This window comes from Rhea americana, unplaced genomic scaffold (genome assembly GCF_003343005.1).
Source record: "Rhea americana isolate MKP2758 unplaced genomic scaffold, rheAme1 scaffold_82, whole genome shotgun sequence".
In the NCBI taxonomy this organism is placed as follows: Eukaryota; Metazoa; Chordata; class Aves; order Rheiformes; family Rheidae; genus Rhea; species Rhea americana.
This window is the reverse complement of record NW_028187001.1, coordinates 3,184,617-3,202,973: the sequence shown is the minus strand read 5'-3', so window position 1 is coordinate 3,202,973 and position 18,357 is coordinate 3,184,617. Positions and strand designations below refer to the sequence as shown.

The 18,357-nt window shown below is 37.0% G+C and overlaps 1 protein-coding gene across 4 annotated transcripts in view; it reads left to right on the top strand.

Moving 5' to 3' along the window:
• The window catches only part of SH3KBP1 (SH3 domain containing kinase binding protein 1), a 231,679-nt gene that overhangs the window by 115,242 nt on the left and 98,080 nt on the right, over positions 1 to 18,357 (top strand). For all 4 annotated transcript variants that reach the window (XM_085323139.1, XM_085323140.1, XM_085323142.1 and 1 more), the window contains one exon: positions 9,266 to 9,389. In XM_085323139.1, coding sequence (XP_085179265.1) covers positions 9,266 to 9,389 — 124 coding nt within the window. The remainder of the gene's footprint in view (positions 1 to 9,265; positions 9,390 to 18,357) is intronic.

The window sequence follows — 18,357 nt, the reverse complement described above, 5'->3', positions numbered from 1 at the left end:
ATTCTGAGTGACAGTGGACCTAGGAACTGGATGCAGATGTCTTAGAAAGACCGGCATCAAGCTGTGATAATTCAGACAAAGATAATGAAAGTTGTTCTGTTTGGGTGAATCTGGTTGCAGGAGCAATGAATGCTGTTTATTTTACATATCTTCRATGTTTGTTCCATCCGAGTTTTTAGAAGTCATGCTGTTGAGCTAAATAACATGAGGACCAAAATTCAAAATGCTCACATGAAGCCTTTAAGTAGAATGCATCCAAAATCATTTAGTCTTTATTTAGCTTAGCTTTAGAAAGGTATTTAAAAAGATCTCACTCCAATCAAGAATCAAATAAGAGATATGTTTCAGCTTTTATTGTTTGTTCATAAGATTTTTTTCTTGTGACTCAGCAGCTAATAAGTCAACATTTATTTGCCTGTCAAGAGTAAATTACTTGTTTTCTTTTCCTGTATCTGACACTTAAAAAAAAAAAAATCTAAAAGCATATAGGTTATACTGCAATCTACATAACATCCAGGATTTTTCTTATGAGAGATTAAATTACCACATCGAAATGCAAGGAGCTTAGTGATGACTGTTTTCCTTTAACCTAGCTGCACACACCGGCCCCGTACATTGTTCTTCCCGGAACCAGACATCATATGTCACTTCACTGACCTTATTCTGTCTGTGAGACAGACTTGTAATGTAGATTTCAAGATTATGAGATATTTAAGAGCATACTTTAGACAGTGTAAACCCAATATTAATAATAAGTTTCATGGTGGCACTTGATCTGTTTTCATTGTGCAATTTAAAGCATATTTGACCTCACATGACCACAAGAATATCTTCCATCAGTTGCCCTACTTAAGACTTTTAGTTCTGTGTTTTTGAAGAGCAACGTGATGGCATAAAAACCCCTTCCTAGTGGGCCCAACCAAAGGATTATCTCTACCTAATGAATTGTATGGTTGAATAATTCAGTTGAGACATCTAGGGTTCTCTCATGAAATGCGTCTTTTGTCATCTTACAGGTTTTAACCTTAATTATGAATAATAGATGTAAATATTAAATTTGAATTAAATTCAATTAATTTAATTAATTGAATTCAGTCAGTTAAATTCAAATGATTGAAAATGTTTGTATCAAAATTGAAAGATGTGGCATTATGAAAGTGAAACATCCCCTACTTGCATGTTTATGCTTACAGTACAGGTCATGTTTTTTGCAAGTAGGACTTTTAAATAATTTGGGAACCTACTTGGATTGATAGCTACAGACTTGCAGTCTTAAATTCCTAGTTGTGCCTTGAATTGCTACAGCTGGAGAAAGCTTTGCAAACTTGCCAATTCTCAGCTTTAAGAAAGTTTTTATTGTCTGATTTTTTGTTYGACAGGATTAGGGCCTGTGATCCTGGCATTAGTTTAACTGTAGCATGGAAGAGGACTATTCATGGCTAGCTTGAACTGTTGACCATAAGTAGAGACGGATGCGGAGTCCCTGGCCTCAGCCCACTTTGTCCTAAGGGGATAGATACCCTGTCTGATCAGTTACTGAAACATGGTTTGCTTTAGACATCATCTGGTGCAATCATGCAATCCAGGACATTGTCAGGCTCTTCTAGGTGGAACTAGATCAACTGGTGGAACAAGGGAAATGAAGGAGTAAATCTCAACACTCAGGAAGTGTTATTATGTGAACTTTGTTTTCATGACARTTGTTATACAGCACTTGATGTTGAATAGTTGCTATTATTGCTTCCTCTTCTGCCCTTGTCATATTGCTGTTAATTCCTAGAAAAAGTAGGGCAGAATTTCTCTTGAAACAGGAACTTTATTTAGTGTAGAAAGCTGTGCCAAGCAGTTTACTTTTTTCAGTATTTACCCTTCTGCTTGTAAGGGAAGCTGCTTAAAAATTCTTTTCATCAGCATATGATTCACAGTGTTTCTGGCATTATACCACTCTCTGTAATTCCAAAGATAGTTTGATATTAATGCCTTATTTTTAAAAAAGAATACAGCTTTCTCATTGTGAAAATATCTGAAATTTTTAGGAAGAACTCAATCATGCTGTGTTATTGTAAATAATATATACGCGTGCAATTCTTGCAAAATATTCATGAAAATTTGCTGACATAGTCATCAAAAATAATCCCCAATCKATTTGGTTTATCATTATTCAAGATGAAAAACTGAGCAATAGCATCTTTGGCATTATTTACAGTGTCTTGAGTGGGTAATTCGAATTTCTTGTGGCTGAGCTAATAGTCATTCACTTCCATTTTCAGTCACTCCTTTCTCCTGCCAGATCTTTTTATTCATGAGTAAAAGGTCTCAGATTCCCAGGGGTAGTATTTTATTGTATTTTTCTAAGAAAGTTGCATCAGTTGAATTAATTAGTTTTAAATTGATTTAGGTTAATCTTATTCAGATCTCTCTGGATTTTGATTTAGTTGTTTATTGTAGTATGAAGAGATTCCTAACTGACTTAAGGTTAACAAAAACAAATATTCTTTAAATCAAAATAGTGTCTGTGTTGTCTTTATGCAGTTATTTAGCTTAAAATGCATTTAAAATTGCACTTACGGGTTGACAACCCATTAGACATTCCCCGTCGCAAATAAAAAACTGATTTTGGTTTTGCTGGGCTAATTTGGCTTCATCTTTAAAAGAACAGGTTGTTACAAGTGGGAGGGGAGGCATTTTAGTGGTTAGCTTGTGCAGTTTTTGGAACTGAGATTGCTTAGCCAAAGTCTTAAGATCTAGCCGTGGGACTTGACCCCCTTCTCCTCTTGAAAGCTGCTGCTTCCAGAAGAGGATTGACAGAAGGGAACATAAGCTTTCCCCTCAGCTTCTGCCATCGGCGCCCAAGTGGGTCGCCCAGGACCCCCAGAGAAGATTATACGCTAATCCCCAGGTGGGTATTAGTGCAGGTGCTGAGGGCGTCCTTCCTTCTCCCAGCTCTGTGTCAGGGCACTAACAAGCACCCGAGGAGCAGAAGTGTCTAGTGCTGCCCCAATTCTTGCTCCTGATGCCAATAGGCTGGCCAAGATAGTCTTTAAGGAGGCGTTTTGTGGTAGTGGTGGGTAGACACTATTGGAAGTTGCTGTTGTGGTAGAAGTGTTTTGGGGCAGTACAGTGGGCTGAGACAAGAGCAAGTGAGAGTCTGAGGTACCAGGTTTGTGTTTTCTATAAATGAAACAATTGCTTTTGAATTGTAAAATTGTAATTCTTTGAGAGCGTGTGAACTGCTGAACAAACTGTGTGAACTTTGCTATGGGGGTTTATAATGTCACCAGATAGATATCCTTGAAAACAGTAGATGTTTAAAATTCACCATTCCTTCCTCTTTGTTCTAAATAAAGTGGAAATTAATTAATAATTAATTAGATCAAACATTCATAATAATAGATAAAAATGCTTGTTGTTAAGCTAGAGGTTTCCGTAACTGCACAGAGACTGATACCCAGGAGAAATTAATTAACGAACCTAAATTAAAGATATATTTGAAACTAACAAGAGAAGCATTCACATCCTTGTTTATGTTCGTGTTTAGTGTGTGATTGATAGCTTTTTGGTTGTCATTAATTTTTCTGCTCATTAGCTGTAACTCTAATTACAGTTGTCCCAAAATACAACTGTAGCTAATTGTCTTATTAAATGCAAATATCTGAATTCCAATTACATTTCACCCTTGCGCGTTCATGGAATGCCAGACAGCTAACCGGCAGCATCAGCGTAAAAACACTTGGCACGTCATTCAGCACTGCTGAACCAGCTTGCGTTGGGGGTTATTGTGTCCTTGTACTGCGGTAGAGCTCACGGCCTCATCCTGCTGAGAAGTGAGCCTGCGGGCAAGGCATGGTATGTGAAGGTAGGCTCGCAAATAAGTCTTGGCGGAGACATACTGTAACATYGCAGAATGTATTCCATTTTTAGTTAACATTGCTGTGTATTACATTGTAAAATCCTCTAATAAACTCATTTGCGATTATGAAAATGCAGGCTGAATTTTTACAAATCTAGGGCTTGTTTTGGGCAAGGTTGATGGTTTTTCTGTGGAAACAAGATGAGGTGATCCAACCCGTTTTCAAGAGTGAGATTAAACACTGGGGATTGAACTAGACTCTCCCWATAATAATTCACTTTGACAGGTATGGCATTGAAAGGAAGATTTTTAACAGTGGCAATGAGCAGTCTGTGGCACAAGTACAGAACTGTGTAATACTGCAAGAAAACAGCTGGGAATGAATGTTGAGGCTCCAAATCTCATGGTTACTTTTCTATGAAATCTTGTGGCAAGGTGTTTTCCTACCCCTTCTAAAAAAGTAGTTCACAAAGATTGCTGTGACTACAGCTTATTCGGTTAGTTCATGTGGTAGACAGCTCTTCTGTGGATCAAAAGGTGCAGATCATTCCAGTTCTATGTGATTGATTTCTCTGTCCTTCAGTTTCTGAAATACATCATTGTGYGTTTAAAACAAAACAAAACAAAAAAAGCCCCCAAAACATTTTTATATGCTAAAATCAAGAACTCGAAAGTTGGAGAGAGCACATAGTTCAAGGTGCTTGTGCAGCTTTTCCTCCTTCCCTTCTGCACCTGGGTTATCAAACAGCTTTTAGATGTTCTGTAGTAGAACCCCAGGGACTGGCAGGCATCTCATGGGTGTCTCCTCCATATGCAGTCTCAAAATAAGCCATGAAGTGGCACTCTAGGTACCGTGTTCAGGAAACATCTGTGACTAGCATTTCTTTTCCCATTGACAGTGAATTTGGTTTACTTTGTTCAGTTCCCCTTTTGGGAACCTAATTTCTATTTCCTTTCAAAATATGATTTCTTTTGTCCTTTAAGCTCAAGATTTTCCTTCAGGRCTTATAAAATAAGGGAAGTTTTTGTTTGCTTTTTGTCTTATGCTCTAGTTCTCTCTCAGCAAAGGAAATGTTGCTGTCCACGTTTCAGCCCTTCAGTGTGACCTTGGGCTTTACTTCTTCCCGTTGCTTCCCTCTGACATACTCTTGGGGCTGTATTTTATTTCTAAAATAAAGAGAAAATTCTTTCAKAAGAATATTTCTGAAATACAATGTCACAGAGACTCTCTTCTGACTGAAGGAGTCTTTCTTTGCCTGAAACCTTCCTGATTCGGAGCCTCCCTCCTCACTGGCCCTGGCTGAGCCAGAAGCAGTCTGTTGGCAGAGCTAAACCTAACAGGCAAAATCGAAGGTAGTAGAAGAGCTTGTGGAACAGGCAGATGCMGAAGTTTATTGGAAATACATTTCAGGCAGTGATTCTGAAGAGTTGACTATTTTAATCATTTAACAACATTAGACTATTGATTTTAGAGAAAYGTGTAAGTAAGAAGTTGTACTGATCTCGGATATCATGCCAAGAAAATGCTGACAGTTGGCCACAACATTTCCTGCTTTTTGAAGATGTCCCAACTTGGAGTTACGGKAGTTACATGTCTCCTGAAGGGCAGATGCTTCTAGGCTTGCAAGAAAAACAGATATATTGCGCTATCGGGCTGATACTCCCCCCGAAACTTCCTTCTTTAAAGGAGGATGTGCTGTAAAACAGAGCTGCTTTTTTGAGACTGTATAGGTCATCAAGAGAAATCCTAAAGAGTATGGAAAGTAACATTTCATCACTTTTGGCATACCTTAGTATTGCAGTCCTACTGATCTTCTGCRGTAGTTTTGCTTCCATTGACTGCAGTACAGTTGAAGACCAAACTACTGCACTCATGGTCTGAAATAGAGCTATTATGTTTGCCTGAAATTTTGAATTGCTGTCATCGCATTACTTTCTTTTTCTGTACTTTAAATAGGTTGATTTCAAGACATTCTCTCGATCAGCTAAGAAGCTAAGTGTCCTAGCACGTGTGCCTATTTGAGTACAGCTTTTTGCCCAAGTGGCTTAGCAGTCAAGCGCTCTCTGTTTTTTCCTATCTGTCTGCTTGCATGGTATCTGTTTTGAGCATTTCTTTATTATTTGTATTATTATTTATAACTAAAAGTAAGACTCTCTTACTGTCTTTCCTATCTGGATTGTTATTGTGTAGTAGGATCTCACAATTTGGTTAATCTCTCACCCAGCAAAATCAATGGTGTTTTGAATGCTCTTCTTCTGTAGCTGAACTATAGTTTAAGAAAACCTCATTTATATCGAACAAAGCCCTACTGAATGAATAATCCAATTAAAAACAAAATAAAAGTAATCTTCCAAAAAAAAAAAAAAAAAAAAAAAAAAAAAAAGATGTTAAAAGAACATTCGAATTATGTTTAATTATGTAGATTTTCCCCTTTCAATCCGAAAGGCAAGGCTTCTTGATGGGGCATGTTTCTGTAGAAGCGGTGCACCATTTCTCTGGTTATGTCGTAGTTTTTATCTCGTTCAATCACCTATCGTCACGGGGCTGAATACAGCTGTCTGCTATTGGAGCCATCCCTGCCACACTTAATACTGAATTGCAGTTGGCTAAATGTGTTACCTCTGTAAATATATGAAGTGGGCTAATGAAGTCTCCCCGGTCAGCCTCTTCGTATATTCTGCTCCTCTTAAAATGTGGTGTGACAGCGGTGCTGGCACCTAAAGGCATGGCAAGATGAGGATGTGTCGGGCCTTTCGAAAAAGCAGTATACAGATACAACACATTGWAAATACATCTTTAAAACACCTCTAGCTGTAGCCACTTACATTTGGCAGASTGAAAAGACTTTTCTTCCGACATAAAAAAAAACCTTCGTATTCAGACTGAACTTATGTCTGGTGTGTATGATGCTCTCAACAGCAGAGTGTCTTCTGGTAGAGGGGCACTGAGTTCTGAAAGAAATCCTCCTCTCTGTGGCTCGTTTGGCTTAGCACAAGAATGTTGTGCATAAATTAGGACCTAGGGGTATAAATCCTGAACGCACTTTTTTGTATTAGTACAGTGTCAAATTTTATTGAGGGCYTGTACCTCCAGATAGACTACCTGCATGAATAATGCATTTTCCTTTGTAAAGGGTTTATTGGCTAGGAGTTATTGTGACATTTCAAGCCATATGGCTGTGGATTGCTTCAATTTGGGGTAACTAAATCCTTGGGGCATTGTAGCATCTTTTTTGTTTTACGGATTAATCACTAGCTGAGGTGTTTTGAGGTTAGGCAAAGCATGTAGCTACAGTGTTTAAAAACARTATACTTTTTGATGCTTTCAATGAAGATTTTGTAAAAAAATCTTYGGGAAGTCCAGCTTGACCTGGACCTATGCTGTCTTGCTAACATCATTCTGAATTTTCTTTTGGGAAGAACTTCTTTTTGGCTTCAGATTTTTCTTTAATTGGTAAGTTTATGGAATATGACATGATATTTTCAGATAATATGTCCTTTTATCTGCTATAAAACTTACAATAAGTTAGTAAGTGCTTAGGTATATTAGTGTCCAATTTTGGTTTATCAATGTATAGATGTGTATGTGTATTTCTGTATAYATACATGGCGATGCACATGTAAACATGCCACATTGAGTGCTAATGTTAGCTTATAAGAAAATTTTGAAGTGTTATGCTAGAAGAAGTATGAAGCACAAAATTACTTGAGGGAAAGATAGAACTGAGTGGTACTAGTCACTGTATTTTCACTAAGTAATCTCATCATCTTGCGAAGCAGGGCCCTTGGCTAATTCTGTTGTGATTTATCTTCTGGTCAATCAGCTAATGCATATATTATGATATAATGTCAAGGTCTAATCAATAGTGCCATCTGGGAATAGTGCACTAGAAAAATTGAAATATTTTAGTTCAATGAGCTTTGGCTGTTTTGTGTATTTTCTATATAACTGTATCTAAATACATAGATATTTATAATTATAATTTGTAAAGTCTGCTGACTGTGGTGGATCATTCAGTTTCAATTTTCCATGTGGTTTACAGTTTCTGGAGAGAACAAAAACAATTATTACCTTTTAGAGCCTTTTAGAATATCAAGTGAAAACTTTCAGTTGAAGCCATTGAGTGATTTAAATGTATTCTACTCTTGAAAGTAGCAGCATGATTATAGCTATTATTCTCAAAGTTGTACTTGACCTCCCTGATACTACTGATGCATTTTTTAAAAAAATGTTTTTTCATGAACAAATACTGAGATTAAATGAAAGTAGCTGTGCTTTTCTAAACTACTTCAAATAAAAAAAAAAAAAAAAAAAAAAAAAAAGGAAAGGACAAGGGAACTGAAAGGGAAGTTGGAAAGAAAACATATAAAACACTCCTGAAGTAATAACAATTTGCTTATTAGTAGAATTGTACATCATGGCATGTAGCTAAGCTGAAAAAAAAAGCCCTTCCTCTTTAATTTGAGGAAATACTTGCATGTATAATATAATGAGAACATATTAAATAACAAATATATTTTGTAAGAGCTTGAGATTTTAAAAGATAGGTGATGCAAAACAGACCTTTTTCTRTGGTAATTAGCTAGTACCATTTAAAATGTGGGGGTGGTTGTTTTTTTAACAGAATATGTGAACACTCTCAATTAGTAAAGTAACTTCCTGTTTTCATAATTTTTGTTTGGAGGAGAGATAGGAAAGATGGACCAAACAGTATTAGAGGTTCATATTTCACAGACTGATGCTGTCATGTTTTGGTGAACGGACAGTGTCTGATAGATGGTATATATTTATCTGTCAAGGATGTGCTTAGCTGATGAACAGAATAGGTAATTTCTTGCTCTCCAATTAAAATCTAAAGGCATCTGGTTTTTAAGGGGTGTCATCTCATAGTATGACACTGCYATTCCATTGCGAATGGGTTATACAGGGGGCAATTAGTCATTTTTTAGGCGATATTTTCTCCTGGGATAGGCCTAGGAAATGTCTCTCCTCCTTCTGACCATTTCATTATTTATTTCAGTAGCTCTTCTGAAGAATATGCTTTAGTACTGTTTTTTCTATTCTCTGTTCTCTGTAGATTTCTTACTTTTATATATTATAGAAGAGGCAAAATTCATCATTTCTAAAATAAAGTATTTCTGATTAGGATGAGGAAAACAGGAATATTAACATGACTTAATTTCAGATACCTAATTTAGATTCTTTGGATAGCCCTTTGCAGGATTTTTTCCTTCTCCATTGCCTACTTAGGGAATTTAAGCTTTTATAATGTGCAAATCACACGTAAAGAAGATGGTCGTAACTGCTCAAAATCATTRCTTTAATTTTCATTGAAAAGCTTATATTTAGTGTAATTCTGTAAAGTGATGTATATGTTAAAACGTATGTTTTGTTTTGTTTCTGTCTTTGTGCAGGTGGAGGAGGGCTGGTGGGAAGGCATACTTAACGGGAAGACTGGCATGTTTCCTTCCAACTTCATAAAGGAACTGTCTGATTCTGATGATGTTGGAATAGCATTGGAAGAGCAAATAAAGCCAAGTAAGGAAAAAAGCTTATTGATGTTCTGTTTGGATGTCTCTGTGTTCACCCCCAACGTACTGATAGGGTATTCTATTTTTCTCTCTTGCTTGGAAGTGTTTTCAAATGCCTTGTTCTTAGCTCATGCTGTGAAAGGATCAGATGATGATGCTAAGTGAATATTGGCAATGCTGTCTGAGTTGTAATACTTTGTGTTAAAACCTGYCCAGCTGTGACAGACCAAGAACACAGAAGGCAATAATTATTGGCTTTATATTTTAAAATGATTTTTCTTTCTTTAGAGGTGGAAGCTGAGCAAAATAATCAAAGATCTGCAAAGTATCTCTGCTTACTTAAATAAGGGATTAAAGTGCCATGCCTTCTTCAATGACTCCAGTAGATTTAAGATTCATAATTATCGGTGTGGGACATGCGGCACTTTTTCCCTCCAGGTGCTGAGCATGTTACTATCACCTCCGTCACCCACTGCCCCTGCAGCCAAAGGGAAAAAGGCCAGAACTGGGACATGGACTTTGTTCTCCCACTTACAGTGGGCCAGTACTGCTGCAGGTGAAAAGCATGTTTGATCACTAAGCTTGCAATAGTTGAGCATAGTAATGGGTTGTCTTATATATAGCTTCCCTTGAAGAATAAGCTGAACTGAAAATATGCTTGTATAAGAAATAGACACTTACTGGTCATACTGTTTTTCTGTTTTTCGAACAAATATTCTTAATGTTGTCTTCTAAGTCAGTGGTCAAGAATCTGTCATTAAAAGAAAAAAAAAGATCTTTATTTACATATTTAAGGATAATTCCCTGTTTACCTCCCAGTTTGTTTCTTTACAGTCTGTATACTGGTTTCAGCAGTAAGATGATGTTCATTGCTGTGTAGCATTCTGCTGAGATCTCTGCAATGGGCAAAAGCGAAAGAGCTTCCAATATTTTTGTTAGCTTATTTCAGTGTGAACTTACCAAAGCCTAATTTATAGTTCAGTGAAATGCAGAAAGTCATTACAGTTCCTTTACTTTATTTTTCCATTTAAGGAAAATTTATCAGCTTTATTCCATCCCACAGAAATAAGGTTCTAAAAAGCCTGTCATTTGTGATGATGAATTTTTTTCATATTGGTGTTATAATGGAGTAGCATTCATGTGTAGTGGCACTGGTCACATAGTCATATGGTCAGTGCAGCTAATGATATTTATGAATAACATTGCTTTAAAATATTTTTAAAAGAGTTAACAATGTTAGTGTGACTGAAAGAGCAAAAGGGCATTAAGTGAAGTTGCTCACTTCAGTGAGATGGCAAACTGCTCTCTGTAACCTGTATATGCTATCAAGTACTTCTTTCATTATAAATATAGTGAGTGTTGGAAGAACTAACTGTGGAGATGTAGTTTCAGCCATGCATTTTATAGTGCTTAGTACTCTATCAGTGATAAAGGTAAATGCTGATGTTCAGGATGGAGTCCTCAGTTTCTTCTGTCCAACTGAAAGGATATTTCTTCCCCAGGTAATTTAATAAAAAATCGTTTTATAAAGAGCATCCTAAAAATGCCTTTTAATACAAATATCCACTTGACAGTGTGAAAGCAGCCACAGAACATTAGATTGTTTTGCCAACATCCATAATGGCATATACTTATCGATCAGCTCAAATAATCAGTTTTGTGTGCTGGTTCTGACTGTCAAGGAAACCTATAATTTGTAGAGCTTRTATTGAGAAGATACTGTCAACATAGATCTTGGTTTAACCTCTTTAACTAAATTGAAGATAACTATAGCTAAGAGATGGGTTTTGTTCTTTTATTGTGTGTAATTTAACTGTATGGAGGAGCTTTGTGGCTAGCTAAGATCCTGTGTTATTCAGGAGCTAGTTTCGGAAAATACTTGTAAAACAGAAGAATGCTGTAAACATCCTCAATGAGAAAAAGTTCTCAATGAGTATTGAGATTCGTGCAGAGTTTTAATGTTTTTGTTTTTTCTTTCTAAACTGACATCATCAGATTAAGAACCGCATTCCCCTAGCAGAACTATGAATCAGCTCATTTCTTTCTAGATGGTTTTCTGGAGCTGTTACAGATATTAGTGTTTAATGCATGGTGATTTATGAGGTATTTGTGAGCTATATTCAGATACCTTGATTATCTGTATTGGAAAATCTCCATAATGGGATTGCAGAAATTTCATTAAACTTGTATATCCTGCATTAAAAAGTGATTGGCCATGATAAATTTCAGGTATCCATATTTATTTTTAAAATGCAGCAAAATAGAAAACAAACCAGCAAATCCTAGAAGATTTGCTCATTATCCCAATATACCTATTGAAATGCTCTAGGTTGCATTTCATATAGGTGCACACTGATGCCTCTAAATCAATTCCTCCTCCTGTGGATGACAAGATGTGACAGTACCTTGAATCTGTAATAGCTTCTTTATATTTCTCTGGAAACAGTGTTTGAATATGTGTACAGTTTGTATCACCAGACTTGTAAGACAGAAATCTTGAATGTGAATTCTAAATTATTCACTTATTTTCTGGGCAAACAGTCAGCTCTGAGTGGCTGGACCTGTGCATTGAGGCAGAACATTGGGTGGTTGTTGAGGCTCTGCACAGCAGCTAGGGAGACCTGCAGCGGATTGGGCTGTGGCACTGAAATTTTGAGTAGCAACCTTCAACTCTTTAACCTTGCTTACAAAGAGGATTAGACGGTTCTTGGCAGGTTTACTGCAAGATTTGGGAAAGGAGCATGGGAGCTTTGGAGAAAGTGCCCTGTGCAAACACAAGAGTATTACTTTGATTTTGTTTTAATTACTTTTTACTGACCCTCTCTAGAGAGAGTCTTTTTTGGACGAACGAATATAATTTTTGCTGAACTCATAGTGGAAGAAATATGGAAGAAAAAAATGGTCTAACTTTGCTTTTTAGGAATAAAGCTAATAAAATTATGTATTTCTCTGTCTTCCTATTATGACCTACACAGGAGCTTCCGTCTTCTGTGTGGGGTATAAAATACAGCTGATGGGTATTTAGGTATGTAAGTCCAATGTGGAGAAAGGTTCTGTCTGTTCTTACTGTTTTGTTATAGCCATATTTTTATCTAGGACAACAGAAATTTTATGGCAGATCAGAGCGAATGGCTGGAAGGAATTATCCTTGCTTCTTCTCTTGCTCTGCGATAGAAGAATCATGGAAAGTTTCTTCACGACGTAGCCACTTTGAAAATGCCTCGTCTTTTTGGAGGTGCCCAAATAATGCTGATTGCTGATAGCGGGCCTTACTTGCCCCTTAACTGAAAGGGTTTGGAACTGAKAGTGCCTCTCAGATGATGAGTGCTCAGCAGATTGAAAAGTGAGTTCATTACAGGATCAAAACATTTTTTTAAAAAATTGTTTGTTTCAGCTGTAAGACAACTGCCAAGCTTTTTGCCTTCAAAGACACAGGGGTAGGTTTAGGTACTCTTACAGTGAATGGCAGTTTCATGTTCTTTAAAGCATCCCCTTGGATAAAACATTGTTTTCCTTTGAGGGAATGTTGCAYAGCATGAACAAGAAGCATACATTATGATTTTATTACTATGTTAAATGGATACATGAATTATAAACTTAATTATTTTCTAGATTTTTCAGATATGGTATATTAATCTCAAGAGTATCTTGAATACCTCTTGTCATTACAGCCTTTCAGGTAGCAAAGAATTTGTCATGCAATCAAATGAAATATATCTGAAAGAATAAGAACTTAGTATTAGGAAGAAGATTTCAAAGGTATTTTGATATGTTTGTYGCAATGTCACAACATTTAGAGGTGACCTGTCTTACTCTCTCTTGTGTGTGTCTGCTCAGAAATTACTGAGCTTCATTTAGTATATACTTAGACCCTTTTCATGGTGGCCAATAAGAAATCATAGATACCGGAGCTAGGACTGATGGAAGACTGATGATTTAGTCAGGCAACCTACTGTATTTTATTTCTTTAAACTTCAGATATCCATTCTCACTTTTCCAGCTCTTTTCACTGACATGAAACTTAACATACTTTCTCTAATTTCTTAACTGCTCCTGGAAAGTTTTAATAGTGTTATTTTAAAGGTAACTTGTAAAAGCAAGGTGGAAAATGGATTTGTGACCGAATTTTTGCTTCCTTGTTATGTAAAAGCAAGGCAAGGGTAATTTTTTGGGTTAATTAAAAAACAAGAATAATACAAACAAACTGTTTTTATAATATATAAATGAGCATAGCTTTACATTTTCTGAAAGTCCAACAGAATGATATTCAGGAAAACCTAATCTACGTTTTGGTACCAAAATGGGTGTGTTGCTATGCTGAGACAATTCACAGGTACTAGCTATTTTCCTGTAAAATTCTACTGGAAGCAGTCACTGTTACCATTGTGTATCTAGGTGAGGTTGGCAGCTGATATTTGTAYGTTCTTGGTCTTGCCTGTGCTGCTCAGGTTTAAAAAAAAGAAAAGAAAATCAACTGCTCATACCCCTTGCCTTCCCTTGAATTTTACTTTTTTTTAAGCAAGAAATCCATATTTTTGATGATGAAAACATTATCTAAAAGATTTAAGATGGGAATTGGGTTTTTTGAATGTATTTTAAGTTTTGAGTATTTTGGGGTTTTTGTTAATCAAAACACCTGATTTAAACTATTGGCTGAAAAATCAGTTTATTCAAAATTTGATATCCTATCCCTTCAGCTAAACATTATTAAAGACCAGGTCCCATTTCCAAAATATTTCTATTAAGTTCTCTTGGAAAGATGAAGTATTTCAGATGCTCACAGGATTCTGGTACTTTGAAGAAATTTGAGCATTTCAGTACCATTTTTGGATGTCAGCTGTGTTGGTTCGAGTGCACCACATCTACATCAGGAGTGTGAGCCAGCGTGAGTACATCATTGCAGTACTAGTTTTTTTCAGGCTTTCCTTGAGCTTTATGAGGAGACTGAATGTGAAAGGCATTTAATTAAATTAAAGAGACAAAACCTAAGAAGCAATGCATTCTGCTGGACATAATGAAGAACAGCTTTAGCAAAATCATGAGATTCTTTTATCTGACATACATGCAGTAAGAATATTTTTAACTTCATGTACAATCAGATACTTTGGTTAATATTCTCGTTGTTTTGCTAATACGGCTTAAAAATGTTAGTCACTGAAAGTACAGATTAAAACCTCTTCCTCTCCCTTCTTTTTACCATCGTTCGATTTCTTCTCCCCCACCCTGCCCCTTCTCTTTTTTCTCCTCTTTCCTTYTCTTGCCTGCTATCAGGAAAATCTGCCTTTGAAGGGACATTTCTGTACAGAGTGGCACCGGCAAAGATTGACAGCTACAGACGCTATAACAGTGAGTGTGTTTCAAAATCAACAAGCCATGTTAAAGACAGTTTTAGTCCTCAGTACTTGTTTGACTTACCTACACTTGTAAAAGTGTGCCACTGCTACTCACTTATGGCTGCCCTATATGAACATATCTGTAAGCTAAAATCAATTTGCTGCTGATGAACTGTCTATCCTTGATGCAATGAGAATGCATTCATTCTTTCTGTGCATGTATATGTTATATGTCCATATAATATATGTTTGCAAGCCTACAATGAACTGTGAATTACACCCGATGCTTAGGTCTCAGGTATGGAAATTAAGACAATTTGGTCCCATCATTTCTGCCACCTGAAACATGAAGACTGTTGATAACCACAGTGCTTTGAATTAGAATCACTCTGCTTAAGAATAAAATTTCTATTTTATGATTGCTAAATGTGTAAAATATGCTTTGCTTTTATTAAAGAACAAAGTGTATGTTTTTTTATTTGCTGCATGTTCTTTTGGCATTCTGCCTTTGACAGCAATTATTCATAGAATTTTGGTTCATATGCTTTTCTGCAAAGGAAGTAGGTAAAAGATACAAAGTTACTTTCATTTCACCTTAAAGTTTTTGCCTTCTGCATTCTGGAAACCTGGAACATATGCTGCTTTTCATATGCTTCTACTACCATGTTAATGCAGAAGAAGAGAGGATGGTGATACCAGATGCAAGACAGAGGAAGTAAGGTAGAGAGAAGTCTGTCTTTCCACCTGCTTCTTCATCCAGAAATCTATCAGAAAGGGATCCTTCTGAGTCACATTCTAACTCCAGGTGGCTAAGTACAAAGTGTTCAGCCCTGCCCTGCAGTGAGCAGGATGCTGTGTTAATCTTGGCATCTACTTTCCTCACAGCCAGCTTTCTCCTCGAGATGTCCAAGCTGGGCTGCCCTTCTGCCTCCCTTCTGTCTGGAGGGTTTTATGCTCCAATCTCTGAGGACTTCTGGGTTATGAATGTTCGCAGCATGGGATGAGGTGTTGAAGTAGTAGTCATATATTCTGCTAACTTGCTCTTACCCAGGTTTGGGTGAGGGATTTGCTGTTTCATGGGGTTTACTGGTTTGTTTGTGTTTTTACAAAAGCTGACGTTTCTTCTTTGTGGATCCATGCAGCTCTGAGAGTTTCCCTCCCTTACTTCTCAGCTGCTGCTCCGTGGTCTCCCTGCCTGCAGGGATGCCTCTCCTTTCTGCAGCTATTTTGTCTCCAGCTTTCAGCCAAACTCTTGGTTTGGCTGAGTTAGACCATGTGGCTAGTTGTCTTCACATTTTACGCTTTCTTCTCACTTTATAGCTTTCAGGACTGCTTACGCACCACCTCAAGTGCATGCACCTAAAGTGCATGCTTCTTGCAGAGTTTTTCAACCATCGTCTCCATGGATCACCTCTGTTTTTAAGAATGCGCCTACCTATCTGATTTAGCTAATAAGGATTTACAAAATAAATCTCCCAGGTGCTTGACTTCTGTCTTCAAGATCTAGTTTCAAATCAGATGCAAGGTCTGCCTTTGGAACCTTTGATTTAACAACCTTAATCTTTCTTGGCAGTGTTGCCCTAACGTTACCTTTCAAAGGTTTTGGGAGACCTGCTGTCCGTGCTCTGCCCATTCTCCAGGGGGTTGAGTATCAAGCAGCCTTTCCTCTTCTTTCCAGGATAGGGGGTGAACATAAGAAAGTCAGGAAGAATTCAGTCACCTTTCCAGTAGTGCTAGAATTCTGCATTTAATTTCACTTGATGATCGATACTAGCCTCTGGTTATGCCATGTGGCACCAAATAAGTGCCATCAAGACTGATTTCACTGAGTCCATGGTTGGATGGCTCTCTACTGGTACAGCAGTATTCCTGATAGACTAGCTGCAAGAAAACAGCTTAACCCACATTAGATTCTGTCTCATGTTGCTCTGGGCAAATGCCCATCTAACCTTTGTTTTCAAAGTTGGGCAAAGATGTCTTGTCTTGCTTAATGCTACCTCCYATGGCATTTGGTTCAGACCTGTGTGTTTTTTGATGCTACAAATGTATCTTCACTTCTCTGTAAAACTACACTGAGGAAGGCCAGACATTCAGCTACGTTTCTGGCCTATTTGTTGCTTATTGGGTTTGACCTGGAAACTAAAATACCGGGAAAGGAATGGGTGGTACACAAAACAAGATCATCTTGGGGAGCAGATTAAACCAAATGAGAACCGACATTCTTAGTGCTTTCTGAGATACTATCTCCAAAACTAACATGCAGAAAGGAGATTTCATTATTCTTCCTGTTGCATCTATTGGCAGCTCACTTCTTGCATGCTAATTTTCTTTCAAAACAGGCCTACTGAAGGTCTGGCCAATTTGTTCCGTTTCATATCCTATTTATGGTCCTTATTTTTAGGTAAATATCCATGTGCTTATGTCTCCAGTGAAAATTGTTTGGAGACAGTCCACGGAATTGTTTTCATTTAGGGATGTCTGCTTAAAGGAACCCAGAGCTATCCTAATTTCACATTTCTGATTTCTCCGTAAGTTAAGCTCAAGAGTCAGTTCATAGCTTTAGATTACTTATGTCCCACAGGTGCTTTTTTTCCACCTGTATCACATTACATGAAATGTTGCTCAACTTTTGAAACAAGCTGAAAGTTTTACTTTTCAAATATACGTGGAGTGTTAAATTGAGAATTTTATTTTGAAAGCAATTTCACAACAGCTGTGTTTAAAAGGAATTTTCTTATGTAAACAAGGTCCAAAATTTATAAATGTTATTGAATTAGTATGTAGCCGCTTCTAGAGATAACCTTTCACTGGAATATGCAAGATTTCTCCTGCATAAACACCCAACATTGTCTTCATATGCTGACATGGCTTTTTAGGTCATTAGATATGCTGGACTCCACTCAGCAGTAATTCTAACTCCTTTGGCCTTCTGCTCATTAACCTGCTGTCAGTAAATTCCTGCTGCTGCATATGCTGGGTGAAGAGGGACACGCAACAACAAAAAATTACTTATATGTAATTTTGTTGATCACTGCCCTCTTTTCTGCCATCCTACAACCTTCCTATTCCTCCTCGGAAAATGCTTCTTGGATTTTTTTTTTTTTTTTTTTTTTTTTTTTTTAATTTCTCTTTCTTCCTTCGCTTTTTTCTCTTTGAAAATGCTACAACTGAGGAACGGGGCATATACAATGCCGGAGAATGACAAATATTTGCCTCTCTTTCTTTATATATGGATCCACAATGCTGTCAGTAATAGATATTAGATATAATGGAAGAAGATGAGACAGGATCGTTGAAACAGAAGTATTCGTGAGTAATTTTAATTTTGTGTTTTCTATTGCTCCGGCACGTGATTTTTTTCCTTAATCCTTGAGCAACAGTGGCTGATCAGAGTTCAAAGAAAGCAATATGATTAATGTATTCATGATGTTATTAACTCCAATTAACGGTGTCTGAATGTGAGCAAAGTTAACAAGAAACCCAAATGTCAATCTTAACAATTCTGGAGAGAGGACAGTTAAGATTTTTATTTCTCTTCAACTTCTAACTTGCTTACTGAAAAGAACATATAATAAATACCCAGCTGCTACAATGAGAAATAATATCTGAGAAAGAACAATGCTAAAAGATGGGTGAGGGAAT